The following is a 20,061-nucleotide window of genomic DNA, read 5'->3' as shown; positions in this document are numbered from 1 at the left end:
TCAAATCAGGTTTCTAGCTTGGGAAGCATAATAGATATGGCTGTCATTCACTGGAATTGAAAGTACTGAAAGTATATCCCATTGAGTGGGGGAAAGATCAGGAGTTCCATTTGGATGTTTTCAGTCTGAGGACCTGGGCCTACCATTTGGAGATTCAGGCAGCCAAGTACAGACTCCAGGGATCAGGTCAGGACTAAAGGCATGACATTAGTAGCATGAAGGTAGTAGTTAAACCCATGAAGGAGTAGGAGGAAACAGCCCACTGTGATCATGTAGCACAGGAAGAGAAGAGGGTGAAGGATAGGACCTGGAGTTGTTGGGAAGGGCAAGATGACCCCATGAGGAAGCAATTCTGAGAGGCTGAAGGCAGTTGGCGCTTTTAGGGGAACATTCTGGGCTGGAGCTATAGCAGATGGCATTTAGAGGGTAGTAGAAAGCAGGGAGCAGAAGAGATAGCCTAGAAAATGTAGTTTTTGTATCATACTGTTACCAACTTGGCTACTAGAGGTAGAGATAGCCTGTACGATAATCATTTCTAAAGAAGAATGTGTGGTAAAATGCAAGGGCAATGTTTAAATCAGAGGATGTGAATATATAAAGACTATGCAAAATTTGTTCAGGCTGGACCTGGATTCCTTTTCTATGAACCCTACTAAAGAGGTAATGCCTCATGCCCATCCCTACTATAAATATATTCCTAAGTGAGTCCCTGAATCAACAAATGTCACCTCTGCTCATACCAAAGTTTTCTTGTTGGAAAAAGTAGGTAGCCAAGTAAGTCTGTCTAGCATGATTTCAGCCTTGTGTTAGAAAGTCATGGTCCAAGGTCTTCAAAGTAATTCAGCCAAGAAGGAGCTGTGCTGTCCAGAGGACTGAAGAGCAGGGACAGTGGCCAAGAGATGACACCACCTGTCCTCACTCTTTCTTTTTTCTACAGTAATATTTTTTCTGCTTGAACATGTGGTATTTGTTTTAAGCAATGCATTCTAGGGTTTCTTACATGAAAATCCCTCAATTAGAGGTGACAAGGAATAGCCCCCTTGGTTCAATGGAAGACTAAGGGGCAGATACTTCCCCTCAGGCTGTCCCAGCTCCATTCAGTCTTGTCTAAGGTGGAACCACCCAGGCAGGTATTAAAAAGATAAGCAACTGCTTCTCATTTAAAGCCCTCCCTCTGGATTCACTTAGCTGTGATTAATTAAAAAAAAAGTCTTCCTTCAGTCTCCTGAAACCTTTTTGGATCAAGCTGGAAATAAAGACCCAGATTGTTTTCCACTGCATAAGCTTTCATGTCATCCATCAGAGGCTATCACAGACTTTCAAGGAGTGTGCTTTCACCAAGATATTTTGTGGTACAACAAGCTTTAGAACCAAGTTTATCACGTTTATGAACACATGACAAAGGTTGGGAAAATTCCCTCCAAATGAGTCAGTCATCCTCCCTGAATCTGGCCTAAGGTTTTTGATGCTGAATAACAACAATAATGTTAAGGGATCTTTATTATTCAAAAAATAAATAACAAGATAATGACAAGTTCACTCTGGAAACAATGGAGACTGCAGGTAGATACAATAGATTTCCTTTAAATACAGTCACTTCTTGAGGAGGAGTGGTCAGGCTCAGAGCTGCTCTCTCTGTTTCCCCTCCCATTTACAGTGGTAGAGATAGGGACAGGGTTGATATAACTGATTAGCAACAGCCTGACACTGTGTGTGTGTGTGTGTGCGCACGTGTGTGTGTGTGTGTGTGTGTGTGTGTGAGAGAGAGAGAGAGAGAGAGAATGAGTGTTGGGGGGCTGGTGGGGGACAGGTTTTTTAGTTCGCTACTGCCTTAATCTTTCTGGAGCCTGTCCCCATCATCAGTGGCACAGGGACCCAGAATCAACCATACAACTAAATGCGAACTAAGGCTTCTTATTTCCCTTCTGCATCTTCACTGATAAATCAAATACATTATCCACTGAAAGACATTGCAGACAAAAAACTCCCTAAACTTACTAATTATCTGCTGTTTACTCAGAATTCAATCTGTGCATAATGGCCTTGTCTTTTCACAGGAATCTCTGTATGTCTGCATCAATCAGGTTGCTGCTTCAGAATATAAGCTCTTATGGAACAGGGCCTCTTTGGGTTTCACCTACCCCATAATTCACTTAATGCAGCCCTACATGCCTTGGGATGTATAATAAATAGTTCTCCATGAGGAGGATTGTAGGGTTATAAATAGGCAGTTCAACAGGGGAGTGGTGGTCTTAACTGCTTTGCTGTATTATGAAGACTACCAGCATCAGCTCAGTGGCAGCCTGCGAGGTTACACTGTTCAGAGTTTCAGTAAGCCAAAAGACGTGAAGCCAGTCCCATGGCTCACTTGGCTTGGATCAGTCACGTTGACAAACACTGAAGCACCTGGTTGCAATTCAAATACTCCTCCCAAGTGAATGGATTGTTGCCCACAAGGTTTGGAGGAACTGTGGGTGTTTGCTGCTCTAAGTAAGATTCTCTCAGATCCACTTGTGGACCTCAGGCAGAGGCTGGCTATAAATGGAGCTTGACTCGAAGTTTCCCGATTGGAACAGAATGTGACTTGGGCATAGATATAATAGAGTCCTTGTCTTTTAACGGCCAGTTGTTTTCCATTTTCAAGAGTTACCAAGTTGTTGCTCATGGTATAGTATCCTTTTTGGGCCCACTGCAGAACTGTAATGGAGAGGAGAAAAATTTGTGGTGAGGTGAAGCATAGCATGGTTCACACTTTAACAAAATATAGTCTAATATTGAAACTAGCTTCATATATGAATGGAAGGTTTGGGCATAACGGACTTTTAAGGACCCATCCAACATTAAGTCTATAAAGGAACGATGGCTGACAAACTAGCATGGGCTTTAAAGTCAGATGAAGCTGGGCTCCAATCCAAGCTTTACTTAAGCTTCGGCAAGTCAATCTCCCTGAGTTTTAGTTCCTCATCTGCAACACGGGGCTAATATCACAGCATGTTTCTAAGACTTGTGAAGATTAAATAAAGTAATAGAGCACAGTGAGCTTCATTCTCCCTTTAGAGTTCTTAAAGCTAAATTGTCCTTGAACTTAAGAAAGTGTGAATGATTTAAAAATTCCACATCATAAATTATGCATGCCAAAATATTCAAGCTAATTACTCACTAATATTAACACTGATTTCTTCCTTTCCTTAAAATTTACAAAGTCAAAAAAGTTGTTAGTCTACCTAACTCAGCCTCAGCACAGAGAAAGGAAAGACCCCATTTCTTCCTACCTGATCAAGCTGTTGCAAACCTGATGTGCCTCCCACAACAAGGACTAAAATTAGGCAAGGAAGTATGAAAATAAACCTGTCATTTCACTGTGTGTTTTGATCTCCCATTGTAGTGGGCGCCACAGACTTGAAAGTATCTGTATTCTTGTGGCTAAACCGGAGTACCCACCAACAGTGTGCCATTTTCTCAACTGAGATGTTGAGTGGGTTCAAAGTAGTATGTGCACCTGATTTCAAATCTCAGATCCCACAGAGAGCTAGATTGCTAGGATGGGGGTAGGGAAGAAGTGAAAGCAATTGATGCATTTGCTTCCCTGTGCTTTTGGAAAAAATTCCTCTTTGGTGGTCTTAGACCTATCAGGGTGCAAGATCCAAGCTGTTCAGACTCATCTTTTAGTAACAGGGAAGGCATCTGAAATGTCTGACATTTCTTGGCCTTCTAGACCACTCCAGAAATGACACTTAATTATGATGTTTTCACTTTTGGACCATCTAATTGAGAAAACAAGTGCAAGTTCCCTATCTTTTAGTCCACTAAGTTTACGTTTGTAAGTCGTTACCTAATTTGCAGCCTAGCTGTTGGATGTAGATCAGGCCTGTGGCAGCATTAAAAAAAAGCAAGAGATTTGGGACTGGGGGGGAGGGTGAGGAGTGTTACTATCTTTCCACTGGATCTCCTGCAAACCTACTGTGATGCAGACTGTAAAATATACTAGGACGAATATCAATAATGGGCCTTTTGGCAGAGTCTGAGCATTGTGAAATGTATTCAAGGGCAAGGATTTATATACAGGTTAGCAAAGACCAATGGGAATTTATTCTTCAAGGAGATGTCCCTGTTGCTGTTATCCAATTTGGATGAGAAGGTGTCATGTGGATGGCCACCCTGACATGTCAATATAGTTGTGATATTCTCCTATAAGTGTATTTTCTGAGAAAGGGGTACTTAGAACAATTATTAAGTATTGTGGGAATATTGGTATTAATGAAGGACTTTATGTCACTCTTATGACATCTAAGTCACCATGAATAAAGCTAAGCAATGTCACCTTACATTTTTATAGAACTTGACAGTATAACTTTCTTCCAGGTTAGCTGATTTTTTGATGCTCAGAGTCACTCTGTAAAGTGAGGCCAGAAACTGCTGCATAGGTACAGGTACTTGCCCAAGGTCACCCAGCAAGTGGTAGTCATGGTTCTTGAACCTTAGTATTCAAAACTTCCTATACAGTGCTCTTACTTCCATACCATGAGCCATGATAACCATGTATACCCACTGAGAAGCCCAAACCCCACCTCAGAGATGAGGCTGTATCTCCTCTCCTCTCTTCTCCCTCTCCCCATCTCTCTCCTCTCCTCCCTTCCCCTCTCCTTTGACCTCTCCATTCTCTCTCTCTCTATCCCTCTCTCTCTCTCTCTCACACACACACACACACATACACACACACTGTTTAGAGTTCCATTCCAGAGCACCGTGCTGAACTTTTTCAAAGACTGCTCTGATGCTCTCAAACTTCATTTATGTAGATGGGGGATTTTATGCTAGCGTCTGTGTTTCCATCCATTTATCAGATGCGACACATTCTCCAGCACCAGCTATCAGGAGGTACAGATTTGGGAGAAAAAAAAAAAAAGATCTAAGGGCTAGAACAATGGCAGAACGTATATGGAAATAATATCATTCAGAGTTGAAAAGATTACAGTATGTCATCTGTTGTTACTTCATTGGAAAATTTAATGTGCTGGCACCTACTGATCTTTGTAGAATGATTTTACCTTTAATTTCCTTGAGGTTGGCCCCAGTGGGGCTGGGGTAATCATACAGGGAATGACAAATAGCAGGAAATACCTTCTGAGGCACATTTACACACAGTGAAGAGGCATTAGGATAAAAAGGATGTTCTCAGTCATCTCTTCTATGTTGTCAGAATAAGGGGTCCCTCCACCCAGTAATTCATCATTCAGGATCAGCCATTGAGCAAGAACATAATGAGAACACTGGGATTGCTTCCCACCTCCTTTTGTCCCTCCAAATCCCATCTGTACATTTAAGCTCACTTTGAAGACAAAGGAAAGTATATGAGAGCTATATGGGTAGGTTTGTAAATTAGGCCCCAAAGAAAGAGAGGAACCTAATCATTGGGCAGCATTGCATCAATATCCCAGCCTTCCCTCTTGGATGGCTAATGCTCAGATGATTTTGAACTTACCAGATGCTGTTTTACTACTGGCCTCACTTATGACATGTGCTGCAATTTGAGGATCCTGATCACCTAAAATGAAACCAAAAGCTAACTATTAGACCAAAGTAACACAAAACTGCACATGGAACTATTTAGTCCAGCTCTATAGCTGTGTAATAGAGTGTGCTTAAATAAGTTATGTAAAAGGGAGGATACAATGGTCTGAAATCCTTCCCAGAGTGGTAAAATTTCATCTCTAAAGTCTGAACAATTGAATTGGTTATTTCCACTAATCCTGTTTTTCTTATGTTTGTTCAGTACTCAACTGACTCCACTTTACATAGATTGATATAGGCTAAAAATACTGGTCTCCATTAAACATATTTGAATCTTGCTTCTAAGAACAACTTCCATCCATTGGGAATCTTAGGGAGCCCAAAGGTTGTGTCTGCACAATTAGCTAGTAAGGTGCTTACGGTGTCTGATTTGGTCAAACAATTGGCCAAACTATTGTATCTATCTTAATTGTTTCTCATGTAAAAGGCTTGCTTCTTAATTAGATGTGCTGATATTCTAAGTTTAAAGACTGAGGAAGTTTCTTTTGTGTCCAGTAATGAGCCATGTTGAACACTTCGTAGGTGTCCTATAAATATTGAGTCAAATTGCATGACCTAAATTACCAGTTCCGTTAAGTTTATTATTTACTGAAGGCTGCTAGGCAGTCTGTATGATTAACCTCAACCTCCACGTGTTTCCTCAAATTTCACTGTAATTAACAGATAACATAGTTCCACTTAACATATCTTACAACCATCTGAAGACAAAACCTTCATGGAAATCAGATCACCTTTTGCATCTAGACCAATAGTTAGCACAACCTCTGAGTATGCTCTTTGCCTCAGAAAATAGTACCTGTATTTCTCTATGTATACAATGGGGCAAAAGTAAGTTTATAGTTGTTCATATGGAAAGTAATACAATAATTAATAAATAATACAAGAACAAACTCTGTGTTTTGTGTATTCAAAACTGTAAACCTACTTTTGCCTCACCCTGTATGTGTATATGTATTTGTATGTATTAAATTTACAAAACCCAAAGCATCAGTTTCACTAACTTTGTGATATAGTAGTGTGTCTAAAACACCCATCTACCAACACTTCATCTTTCCCATACTCAGCTATTCATGTCACTCCAGGCATTACTGTGTTATGTTTGGTGTGCTATGTTCTAAGAGGAATGGGGAAAGTTAAGATGTCATCCAGAAAAGGAGGTAACTAAGAAAGGAAACGGTCTAGAAATGGTCATAAGAGGAAGAGTGGAAGGTACTGGGGAGGTTTAGCCTGGAGAAGAAAAGGCTTCCATGACTGCTGTTTTCAACATCTGTACAGCTGCTATGTAGAAGAGGAATTATACTTTGTTTCATATGGCCCCACTGAGCAGAATGTGTCCAATGAGTGGAGATTACAGGAACACATTTCAGCTCCAGAGGAGAAAATAGTTCTCTCATATAGTATAGTAAACTTATTATAATTATTAGAGCCATTCGAAATGGACCAGGCTACTTTATGAGATAGAAAGTACCTAGGCATGTTTGATTACAGGCCAGATGATCATTGCTGGTGTGAAGGAGGTTTGTGCCCTGGGCATGGTGTTGGATTTGAGAATCATCAAGGCCCCTTCCAGCCATGAGTTGTCCGAGATGCTCTGACATCAAGAACAAGGCAAAGCATAGAATGTTGTCACACTGATTCATTCCTTGATTCCAGAGGCTCCACTGGCCATGGTTCCTCATAAAAAAACTGCTGCTGAGCAGTAAAAGCCACTGCTACCAAATGATGATTTTCTTATCTTATCCTTTGTAGGTGGCACTAGGCTGTATGATTGCTTTGATTAAGGTATCAAAAATAATGGAATTCAGGAAATAAAGAACAAACTTACAGTGACCAGAGTGGATGCAGGGGGGATAATGAGGGAAATAAGGAGAAGAGGTAAGCCAGGGAACACAAATAGAAGACTCATGAGCATGGACAATGGGGAGGGATTGATTGTGGGAGCTGGCAGGGACAGGGCATGGGAGAGCAATGGAGAAAAGGCAGGACAACTGTAACTAAACAGTAAAATGCATAATATTAAAAAAAGAAAGTAATGGAATTTCTTCATACTTGGTATTGTCAGCATTAAAGGAACCCAGCCAATTGTGTTCCAGTTTTATTTCCAGAGCTAAAAGTCCCCTGATTCAACACTGGGTTTTTCAATATAATTGGTATTATAAAGCTTCATTTTACTTTTTAAGTATGCATAGAAATTGGTAAATAGCACCGTACCTTTTTGCATTTCAAAGGTTTTTTCTTTCTCCTTCACTTCATTTCCCATTATATCCTGAAATAAGAATCATTGCAAAAGGTCAATTTGACAGGAACTCTGCTGTGGAGTTTTAGAAGTTTCATTTATTTGGCATCAGTCTTTACTCTGTTGTCTGGCTTTGGTGAGGCTTATCATATAGACTCAGATCCTGTCATTAGTTCCATCTTATTGATTGGGAGCCCATGGCTCTGACAGATGAGCTGATAGTCCAGAAAGCCCAGGGGTGGACCTAAAAGCAAAGTCTGGGATTCATTATCTCCATTCTAGCATAGTTTCTACACTGGAAGCTGCAATACTGACTCTGCTTATGATCCCACTGGTTTTGACAGGTATTGACAAATAATGCTGAATCAGGAGGTGATTCTACCTAGGGAAATGGCATATAGAGTATTATTAAACATAAGCATGGTATATATCTGTTAGAATAAAATTTGTTTGAAATCTCTCAGAAAATGATAACAGTAAGTTTTATCTTGGGAAGGAATCCCAGAAAAAAACTATATATATATAAATTTTGTTGTCTTGTTGCTGGTTGTGTGCCTTTGTGTGGCCAGCATTTACTATTTAGAATAATCAGCATGCATATAGGAAACACAGGTAATCTTCCAATGCTTCCAATGTTCAAAGACAAATGCAACCCTTCTTTGGGGTTTCTTCTCACTTAGCAGCTGAAGGAAGGTTAGAGGTACCTTAAGAATCTAGCAGGGACTGCAGTTGACACAGGTTAAAAGATAATAAAGGCTACTGCTGCCACTTAAATATACTGAATAAATGGCCTTGAGAGCTTAACTGGCTGGCCTGAGATCAGCCAAAGAGACTGAAGCTGAAGCAAAGAGTTGAAACAGTGAGATCAACTTTGTAGGCCAAGTTTAACTCATACCATCACCACGTACTCTGAACACAAGAGAGGAAGAGAGCAATATTTTCACGTTTTCTGAAAGTCAAAGTCCTGTGCTCCTTCCCATTGCTAGAATCAATTTTCTATAGGGCCCTTCTTTTTTATTCCTCCTTTAGAAGGAATTAATGTTGTACTGTTGAGTGTCTTCTTTTAGGCTCAGCTCAGTTGTCAGATGTGACGGTGTAAATCACAGAGCCTGAAGGGGAACCTGCACCTTGAAATGCTCACATGGGCCGCAGGGCCTCAACTTTCCACTTAAGCTGAAGTGTGGCACTGTGAAAGTGCGGCAACAGGAAAATGTTTGTGAGATAACAAGTAAACAAATGAGTATTTAGTGTCTTTTCAAAAAATGGAGTGTGATGATCAAGGTTGAGATACTTTCAACTAGGTGGTTACATTGGTGTCAGAGCTTAGCCAAGATGAAAATGTGAAGTCAGCAATGTTTGTCTTTTATGCACCCAGCCTTGCCTTTTCGTGAACTTTCCCCCAGCCACACTCCCCAGAGCCTTTTTTCTTGCTTTGCTCCACACTTTAACTGAAAATATTTTTAAAGTTGACTTTCAGAAAATCTTGGATTAGATATTTCTCTCAGTGGGAACCCTTGCGGCAGTTATAGGCAGAATGACCTTTAACTTGAAAAGGAAATTCTTTGGCTCTACCAAAGACATCTCAAGAATTGGTGGGCAAACAATCATGGAAATAATCATTCTAGCAGAGGGTAGGGTGTGGACTAAGTTTAATGTGAAATTACACTATCCACAATGCTGCATAATTCCTGAATCCTATCTTCCCCCCAAAGTGACAGCTTGATGCTACCTGCCTCAGGAGATAAGTTTCTTGTTATTAGAGGTGTTCAAGCAGAGATCAGGGGACAACTACGTAGGAACTGTGGGGAGAAAATTGAAGTTACGTGTTGATAATTGGATCTGATGATTTCTAAGACCTCTTTAAGTTCTATTTCAGAGCCCCAAGATTCAAACCCTAAGTTTCTCTGGACCAGTCAGGCTGTGATGCAGAAAGAAAGACTGTCAACGTCAGCTAAAAATATAAAAGTCCAATTTGGGATTATCATGTAGCTGGCTTGTTAAGTTAAAAAGTCCAAATATTGTTTTAGAATGAGAAATTTGGGGGGATGGATATTAGAGAGTGGTTCAGTCATTGGAGGAAGATTGGGCATTTAGAGTACTTTGTGTCTCACCATCATGCATATCATAGGTACAGATAACATAGACTTTCATTCCACTCCTATTGCAGCAAAAGCAAGGGAATTCTTCTGTTGCATGTAAGAATCTCCAGTTGACATGCCTGAGAAGTTCTGCCTTTTTAGGATATGAAACTTTGGAACTGCCGCTTTTTTATGCAAGCATAAGCAGAGAGGCTAAACCAGCTATTTTCCTTACTCCTATTCTGGGTAGCTGATCTGAGAAGCTTTGCATATCTGACCTGAAATAAAGCCATGAAGAATTAGCAGTTGAACTGTAAAACTCTCAGTAAGAAAAAGAGAAGGGAAAAATCAACAGTAACTCTCACTGACTTTGGAGGGAACTGAAGGCTGATTCTATAATTACAGAATGTCAAAGTTTGTAGTATTCTTACAGATAATCTCAGCTGCCTTATTTCATAAATGAGAAAACTGAGGTCTAGAGAGGTGAACTCATTTGCCCATGGTCACACAGCCAAGCACATTATATATGTTATTGGGATTACTAACCATTGTTCTGAAAGTGGCTTTATTTACATTTAAATTTGCAATACCTCCCAATACCTTGTAATATTTGCCAGAAGCCTCAAAGAACCTGAGAAACTCAAATATTTCCATACCTCGTAAATAATTAGGAGTTTTTATCTAAAACCTAGACTAGCATAAACAACCTAAAAGCCAGCAGCAGATTTGAGCTGCATTCTGATTCCCATAGGTGGCTCAGAAATAAGGAAGGTCTTGGTCTTCACTGCTGGATTAAATTACACATTGGGGGCAGTATAAGAGGACAGGAATAAACTTAGAAATAAGATCTAAAGCTCTTCAGTCTTGGGTTAAATCACATATCATCTATATGTGAGAACTAATTCCTCTTAGTTTACCCAGATACCCAACAACCTGGTATAGTGATGCCCTCAATGTGGAGTGCTGCTTCCTATTCACGACCCCAAAGTGGGCTGAGGGCCAAGGGTATATGCACTCAGTATTCTGACAGAGAAATAGGTAGAGAGACTTCTTGATATTCTGCTTCAAGAGAAAGAGCCCTTACATCCCTTGTCTATGAGAATGAAATTAATGTTGTAGGTGCATCCTCAATAAACATTCTAAAAATCTTGTTTTAGGTGCCCAATATATGACTTCATGCTGGGTTTCAGCTTGAAGAAATCTTCAAACTGTACCCCAAGTCTTGACAGGCCCTACAGTGAACTGGCTTCATGAGTAAGTGGTAGTATATGGTGTCTGGTTTGAGCGGTACTGAGAAGGTTGATCACCTATTCTTCACATCTCCCCTCACAATAAAGAAAAAGATTTCACTTTCATGGCACCTGAAATTCCATCATAAGAGAAGCATTCCCTCATATGTTAGGATGTATTGGTCTTCAGAAGTCCCTATGACCTCCACTAAAGGTAATATCTTAAGCTGTGGCCTCCCAACACTACAGTGGCCAATGGTTATCACCTCTCTGGGAAATGGAACCAGACCATGGGTCCACAGTGAGAAAGCATCAAGGTTTGGATGGGAAAATAAGAAAATGCAAAAACCAAACTTGGTGTACTTCAAAATTTTCTGAGTCAGCTGCATGTATGAGCTCGTGTGTGTGTATGAATGTGCTTATGAGATGTGCTTTTTTCCCTGAGAATCTTTTTTTTGCTCTTCCTGAGAACATTCCTATGAATGTGAACACTTCTAACTTTCCATACTCTTTTAACATAGGATTCTGGCTTCATTTTTCCTTTCTTAAAAAATATACATACCTATGTACATATATGATGCATAAATAAGTGTTTAAACTTTTACATGGTCATATTTCAGTTTCCTGGCAGAAGTACTAAAATTTTCAATGACACTTGGACCAACAACTGAGTTCCTTACCTTGACAAAGTTTTCAAACTGGCTTCTAATTTCCTCACAGTTCAGTAAGGATAAGGACCTCTCTCCTTTGTTGCACCTCTGTATCATTTTCATGAACACAAAATCTTCATGAAGATTCCTTTCATCTTCTATCTATTTGTGAAATAACAGGGACATGAGAAATGCAGTTCTGAAGAAGAATGGCACTGATGATGTCTGCCTCTAAATTCACTTCCACGGCATCAGCAATTGAAAGAGGGATTTGCAGATATAAATGGGGAATAAAAACTTACTCTGGATTATTGATATTTGGTATTAGCAGTTTAAAAATCTACAAAAGCCAGCAACTAAAATGTCATATTATCTGAAAGTTTAGGTGAAAATCACAACTATTCTAATAGAATTTCATCACAAAGTGTACATTTTAAATGTATTATAGCAGAACATTCTATAGTTGTCATATTTCCTATTGTTACAGTAATGATTGCTCATTATAAGCAGCCTACAAAATAATCTTCTGCTGAGCTATTTTCCCACTTCACTTTAGTGTTCATGATGAAGATGTTAATTTTCAATGTGTGTCAATTAACCCGAGTTCTAGTTACATCTTTCTCTCTTTTTAACTTTAGTATTTGCTGAAAACATTTGAATTTTTAAAGAAATAATCTTTTATTTCCAAAGCTAATGAAATATTTTATTTTCCAATGTCTTAGAATGATATATGGAATTCACTTGTATAATCAACTAATAATTTGCTATTTTCTTGTTTTAAGACTAAATTTTTGTATTCAAAACAAGATGCAGTTAGCTGGTAGATTTCACTGACATTAAGAGTGTGCCTAAATGCTCTGATAAATCTGAGTCTACCCAGGTCAACACTTCCCCTGTAGAGGCTAGGCGTATGTCCAGGCTTTGATTGACAGAGCCCATCAGGCCAAACACAACCAAACCCAGAACTACCCCTCTCTTTTCTCTGCAGTGAAACCTAAAATTTGAGTAACCCATGGAATTGCCTCAACCATCAGTGCCCCTCAACCTTACACTGATAGAAAAACTCATGGCCTTAATTCTAGGCTAACAACCCAATAGAGGACACTTAAACAGCCCTGAGAAAATGCAGTCTCCAGATACTGTATGTCCACAATTCCCACATCCAAACTTTTAGGAATGGCCAGATAATTGATCAAATACCTCCTTTTCATCTACGATTGATATTTTATCAACACAGCTAATGATGCCCCTTAGAGGAAGTGGGTAAGCACATCAAAACAGGATAAATCCTAATGGTTATATTTTTCTGGGAATGAGAAACAACCTACTAAGTTTCTCTACTCTTTTGTACCTATAAGTCCAATCAAAGAATGTAAAACAGAGGAAAACTGGGCAGCTTGCAACTACAATCAACATTTGACTAGTTATACAAAGAATGCCACTTTTATTAAAAGATTGCAAATTCTGAAATTTATACATGTCTATGCTAATCAGAAGCACTTTGAAATTTCAGATCAATTTGATGTTCTTCTGTAGTTGAAAATTTAAAAGAAAAATTTTGTCTCTAAGATTAAAAAAAGTTTATTTTTTAAACAAATCTTTAGCAAGTAATTGTAGCTAATGCCTACATAGTGCTTACTTTGTGCCAGGCTTTGTTCTAAGCTCATTACAAGGCTAAATTCATTTAATCAATGAGGTGGATACCATTATCATTCCCATTTCTCAGATGTGGAAACTGAGCCATAGAAATACAAAATAACTTGCCTAGGATCACAGAGCTAGTCAAGATTTGAACACAGGCAGTCTGACTGAAGAGCCCAAGCTCTTGACCACAGACAAGAATAGGGGGCTTCATTAACTAGACAACAAACATGCCACAAGACCACATATCTGTTTGGGTTTCTACCATTGTCCATAATTTGGGTAAAGCTAAACCAACCAACCCACAATTTAATAAGTACCTCAAACTTAGTTAATAAAGACATTATCTTACCTTGTCCAATCTTCTGTGAAGATACACAGCAAAAAGTGCGGAACCAATCATCTGAGTGATAAGAAAAACAGTAAGTAAATACATAAAAATTTTCATACTGACAGGTGGTCCACTGGCCACAGATCGGGGAGAAGGTTGGCTGTATGTTTCGATCATGCTGTGTTAGAGTTGAAATATCTTCTGCCCGAGAAGGTGGCAGAGGCAGCATGAGAAGACTGTCAAAGTGGCCACCTTACTCAGGATTAGTTAAGAGCGCACAATCGTAGCAACCCACACTTCCTGGAAAATGTGCTTCGTAGTCTTCTCTCCCAGCAAAAGTTACGTAAAGGTTTTTTTTTTTCTCAAATTATACCCATATCATTCACTTCCAGGCTTTCCCTTTTGTTAGTAAAGAAGAAACAAGTTTCTTCTTCCATACATTCATTCTTGCCTTGAAATGTCATAGACTTAACAGACAATGGCAGTATTTTCCTACTGCTGTCTAAATTTTTGGTTCACCAGTTTCAAGGAAAGTGATAAATTAATCCACCAGCAACAGACATATTTCATTTTCATTCTTACTAATATAAAGCGGGAACCTGGTACGTGGGGAAAGAAACAAATGTCAACAAAAGTTTGGATTGATTTTATGACTGGTGTGTCACTAGCTAATTGCTTCTCAAAACTTCTTTAACATTTAAACCCAATAAAATCCCAGCAGCTATTCAAGTCAAGACTATGTGGCATAAAGCAAAAAAGAGTGATGATGATTATTAAATAAAAGTTAGCTGAAGAGATAATTCAAGAAAAATACATTTCTCAAAGATCAAGAGAAGTAGGGTCTTGAAGGAAATCAAGCCAAAACTCTGTGATTGAGTTTAGAGTAGGAATACTAGCTTTACTTAGTCAAATTGCTGTCTACACTGTTCTAATCCATCAGATCATTGACAATGCCAATGTAACTGTTCAGAAAAAGGGAAATAGGCAGCAGTTCAGAGACCTGAATTCTGGTCTTTGCTCTACAAAAAAATTGCTATGGACCTCACGCAAATCACTAGACCTTAGTTTCTTCATATCTGAAAGGGACAGTTACACTTGAATTGCCTATCCTATAAGTTATTGTAAAGATAAAAAAATATGTGCATGAAAGATCTTTGAAATATGTTCAGCAATAGACAAACAACTTTCATCCTGAATGTTTAAAAAACCTGTTTAGCCCAAGATATGAGTTTTCCAAATAATTGCCAACTCTTAACATACTAATAACAAGGAAAAGAACAATAACAACATCAAAAAACCCAAAGTTTGGAATACACGTGGAATCATTGAGGTGTGTAGGATTATGCATTTCTGAATGGCTTTTGCATACTTTTATCAGATTGCTTTAAAAATAAAAGCAACTGTGGAAGTCTGTACCCCATATCCCAACCTAGTCTAGAAACCATAAGCTTGCTTTGATGACTCCTATAAAATTGTTTTCAGAGACAAATAGGAAATGTAACAAAATGCTCTGATAGGCATGCTATCTGTAGAGTTAGCACCTGCTGTCTTATCCTCCTACGCCACTACATCCTGTCCTGGGCTCAGATCGGTGTAGCTTTTCACTACATCTGCCAAGTAGGTGGCTTCAGTGCACGTGATAAACTTTGATCAGTCAAGTCAGAGGCTTCGGTTCTTAGACAAGTAACCTTTGTTCCACTGAAGGAAAATTATCACGAGAGCAGGCTCGAGGACTTCTCCAAGGCCAGTTTCATATAATTACAGAATGCCACAGCTGCAAGGACCATGCAAAGATCAGTTGAAAGGACCACAGAGATGCAAACGATGTCAGGATTTGTTCATGTGGCCAACTTCAAAAAAGGTCGTCCAATCTCCCTCCTTCCAGTTCCTGATTTCCAGCCTCCCACAATCTGACTTCTGCCTGCAATATTCCCCTGGAGCTGCTCTCACCATTATTAGTTCTATAGGTTTTGCTGAATTCTTTCTTGAGTTCATTTTTAGTGACCTCTCTATTAGTCTGTTGACCTATTATTCTGTTGTCATCCTTCTGAAAACTCTTCTCTTGCCTCTCAGAAAACTTCTTCATGGATTCCTATTTTCTTTGCATCCTTTAAAACTTTGGTGTTCCCTATCCTAATTCTTCTGTTGCCATCTTTCCTCCCTTCTCCTCTCTTCTTGCTCTACATGTTTTCCTTGGGTGAGTCCCATCCATGTTCATAGTTTTTAGGATGACTTTCAACATGACAAATCCCAAATCTATAACTGTAACCCTGAACTTCAGATTTTTAGGTGTGGCTACCTCTGAATATTTCTACTTGGATATCAGAAAGCCACCTCACATTTGGCATGCTAGAAACTTAACTCAGCTCACCATTCCACTCAATCCAGATCTGTTCTCTTTCAAGGGTGTCCCTTATCTCAGTGAATGGTACTACCACACCCACCTAATTGTCCATGTCACAGACCTGGGAGTCATCTCTAATCCCTCCCTCTCTCCTGCCCAGATTATTCCTCAATCCCAGTGGCTACTTTCTCCCCAAATCTTGGTTGGCACAAATCTTTCCATCTGTTATGTGAACATTCTAGTCCAGGACCACATCTCCTCTTTGCTAGATAAGTGGGCTGTACTTTCCTAATTTATTTCCTTGCTTCCTTTCTGCCCAACCCCATCCATCCTCCATACCTACAGCAGAAAGTTAATTCTAATAGTTATAACTGACCACATCATCTAATCTGATTTGAGCCCTCAGACTCTGCACCTCCAGGGGAGCAGATTGACAGAGTTCCCTGATGTGTTTAATGTAAATGGAATTAGCTCCAGAATCACCTGCTTATATTCAATACTTCAATTCTTGAAACCATCTCTTTCTCCCATTCTTCTTCTGCCTGCTCCTCTAGCTTGATGCAGCAGTTGACTATCTTTCTGATAGTCAACTAAATTTTATTTTCTGATTTCTGATTCTGTATCAGATGTCTTTTGTGTCAGGACCTCCAATACCTGCCCTTGCCCCAACAAGGAATGACCTGGTCCTGGTGTTATACCCCCTTTAAAAATCTTCATCTGCCTATTACATCCAAAAGTGGTTTTCACCATGAGTTACCAAGAAATTTGTAGATCTGTGGAGGAGTGCACGAAAGTGCCTGCAGCCAAAGTCAAATATTGAGCACCTTTTTCTTGGTTCACAGAAAGAATTAATGGATTGGATTGTTTCAGTTTTCAGTTTTCCTTTCTTTCTTTTTATTGTTCTTCAATTACCATTGTCCCAATGTTCTCCCCATTGTACTCCCCTGCCCTGCCCACTCCACTGCCTCAGTCAGTCTCCACCCTGTTGTCCATTACCATGGGTCCTTTATACATGTTCCTTGACTAGACTCTTCCCTTTCTTTCCCCTGTTATCCCTCTCCTCCTCCCCTCTGGTCACTGCCAGTTTGTTCCTTATTTCCATGTGTCTAGTTCCACTTTGCTCATTTGTTTGTTTTGTTCATTAGATTCCACTTATAGGTGAGATCATATGGTATCTGTCCTTCATTGCCTTTTTCTGAAATCTGTCACCCTTTTGTACTACTGCATTTTTTCTAGCTAGTGATTGATCTGCAGTAAATAGTATCAAGAGAAAATGAAAAAAAACGAACAGATCATACTTCAACAGCTTGTTTTTGATGTTAATGAATCTGTGTGTGGTTGTGATTTTATATTGATAATCTAGATCACAGTCATAGTTTCTGCTAGGAAAATTATTTCCAGTACATATGAAAGAGTTAAATATATCATTTTGTTTGTTCTACAAAGGGCCTCACAAGGACTCTTTTCCCTGAACATGTCTGGAAAAACCATGCTTAGAGGACAGTATATCCATTGTTAGCACAGCACACGACTTTCTGTCTTCATCTTCGCAACTCGCTCATGCTCAGCTCTGTTCATCAACCATATCAAGCAAGGCTTATTTTCCAAAATGTGCTGTGAATGTTCAAGCTGCATCCTATGTACATACTGACTCCTACCTCTCTTATTCAGTATTAATGTTGAAGAGACAACTGTCTGCGAAATATCCCCATCAAGTTGATGTGTCCTTTTCTGTGCTTAATCTATTATAGCATTTGCCATATCACATAATTGACTGGTCTGGACATTTCCACACCATTAGCTTCTACAGGAAAGAGACAATTAAAAAAATCTCAGAACCCTTGCTTCCTGTCACAATATAAAGAATTAGTAAATCTTTGCCAAATAACTAAATTTTCTTTTAAAGGGATAGAAAGGGAAGCTGTAAAACATTCTAATCTGGTAGAATAGCACTGGTTAGCCTTTCTACTAATACAAATCAGAATATATTTAAATTTTCCTCTATTTCTTTAATTGTCTCTTTCCTCTGGGATCAATTCCATTTGTTTATTTTGGTCCTTCTCTTTCCTGCTGTAGTTTCCCTTAAATATTTGATGACCCTTAATTGTTTGGTCACATTTATGAATGAAAAATGATGTTAGGTTTTATGAGTAGATGGCACAGGTTTTCTTTGCAATTGTATTGATCTGTTTCCCCCACAAACCCCTCTCCGGAATCAGAGGACTGACTGTGGGCTCTGTTTAAGAGGGCTGGGCCTGTCAGTAGGCAGGCTTCCCATTATGTTATGTGGGTGGAGAGGTAGGAAGGCCACGGACCACCACAACTGATAAAGTAAGGAGGGTTTTCTTTGGGTGGAGATCTGTAGAAGTTCTCACTCTTGACTGATGCTGGTTTTTCTTTTGTTTTCTTTTTCCTATCTGTTGTGGAAGTCTGAGGACCCTCCCTAGAGCCCTCTAAAAGCAACTTTAGCCTGACAGCAAAGGCCAAATATTGCTTCTGAGAAGGGGCCCATGGGCAAAGGGAGAGAGGGAGAAAAGTGTCTATCTGCCCCAGGTGTTTCCACCACATCTCTGTAATAAGGGTTACCATAATGATTGCCTCTCAGCCTACCCCTGCTCTTTGCATTTATTGACTCTGAGATTGGTGCCTTCTTGGGAAAATCCTCTCTTCCCTCTGATTTTTTGAATTGCCATGCTTTCTGCTCTGATTTCTCTGTTACTCCAAATTCACTGGCTTTCTTGTTTTGTCATATTCCTCAAAATTGATCTCACACTGATGTCACCTTTTCTTGTTTCCCATGGTGGTTGTGGTTTCAATATTTTTACATTTACTTTTGGCTAAGTAGTACATTCACATAGCTACAAATATAAATGATACAAAACAGTGTTCAATGTACAGTCTTCCTTTCTCCTCTTCCTCCCAGTCATCCATTGTAAACCAGTGTTGTCAGCTTCTTATGTATCTCTCAGAGATGCTTTTATGTGAATTTAAGAAAATGCACAAATATTCTCTTTCACCCATTTTTTTTTTACTCACAGCAGTATGTGATACACTGTTCTGCATCTTTGCTTTTTTCATTTAACAATATATCTTGGATATTATACCATGTCAGCAAAGTTCTTCATTTTCTAACAACTGCATAGTATCCCCTTTTATGAAAAGTATGCTATAATTTATTTAAGTAGTCCTGTATTTATGAACATTTAGATTGTTTCCAGTCATAGGATATTAAACAACACTGCAACAAATAACCTTATATTTATTCAGTTTAAAATTTTCTTTTCAGCCCTGGCTGGTGTGGCTCAGTGGATTGATCACCAGACTATGAAGAAAAGGGTCACTGGTTTGATTCCCAGTCAGGACACATGCTTGGGCTGTGGGCCAGGTGCCCAGTAGAAGACATGTGAGAGGGCAACAACACATCAATGTTTCTCTCCCTCTATTTCTCTCTCTCTTCCCCTCTCTCTAAAAATAAATAAATAAAATCTTAAAGAAGTAAAGTTTCTTTTCAGACATACCCTTGGGATCTGGAAGGCGAAAAATCACATATTTTTTTAACATCACCCAATCAAATATTAACCTGAACACATCACACTCAAAAGAAAATAATTTAAAAGTTGTTGTTTATTTTCCATTACTTGGCTCAATGCATAGAGAATTATTTGTGTTATACATCCTCTTCAAAGCCAGGCATCGCATTTCAAAGTTTCCAATGCAAAGTCCGATCTGGCATTGAGGACTTCAGTTGCACGATGTGGGATTTTCTATGTAGGTCTGCAGTAGCAAGTCAGAGATATAATCTCTGGTGCCTCCATCCATGATGTTGCACTTGTTGGTTAGATTGGTAAGAAGCAATTTTAGGAGACATTTCTTTCTATCTGTTCATTTGCCCAAGTCAACATTCACTGAATGTCTGCTTGTGGGCCAGATGCTGAGATGGATGCTGGGGATACAAAGACAAAAGATGACAGTCCCTACCTT

At 39.2% G+C, this 20,061-nt stretch overlaps 1 protein-coding gene across 1 annotated transcript; it reads right to left on the bottom strand.

Moving 5' to 3' along the window:
• Positions 1 to 1,482: 1,482 nt before the first annotated feature.
• CD40LG (CD40 ligand) lies at positions 1,483 to 14,014 on the bottom strand. Its single transcript, XM_028523007.2, has 5 exons — positions 13,758 to 14,014; positions 11,795 to 11,926; positions 7,783 to 7,837; positions 5,483 to 5,545; positions 1,483 to 2,697 (listed from the first exon to the last, which is right to left on the bottom strand). Exons 1-5 carry the CDS (start codon positions 13,911 to 13,913, stop codon positions 2,321 to 2,323), a joined length of 783 nt encoding a protein of 260 aa, XP_028378808.1. The 5' UTR covers positions 13,914 to 14,014; the 3' UTR covers positions 1,483 to 2,320.
• Between the last annotated feature and the right edge of the window lie 6,047 nt (positions 14,015 to 20,061).

Source organism: Phyllostomus discolor, chromosome X (assembly GCF_004126475.2).
Source record: "Phyllostomus discolor isolate MPI-MPIP mPhyDis1 chromosome X, mPhyDis1.pri.v3, whole genome shotgun sequence".
In the NCBI taxonomy this organism is placed as follows: Eukaryota; Metazoa; Chordata; class Mammalia; order Chiroptera; family Phyllostomidae; genus Phyllostomus; species Phyllostomus discolor.
The sequence above is the reverse complement of the archived record's forward strand: the minus strand, read 5'-3'. Positions and strand labels throughout refer to the sequence as shown.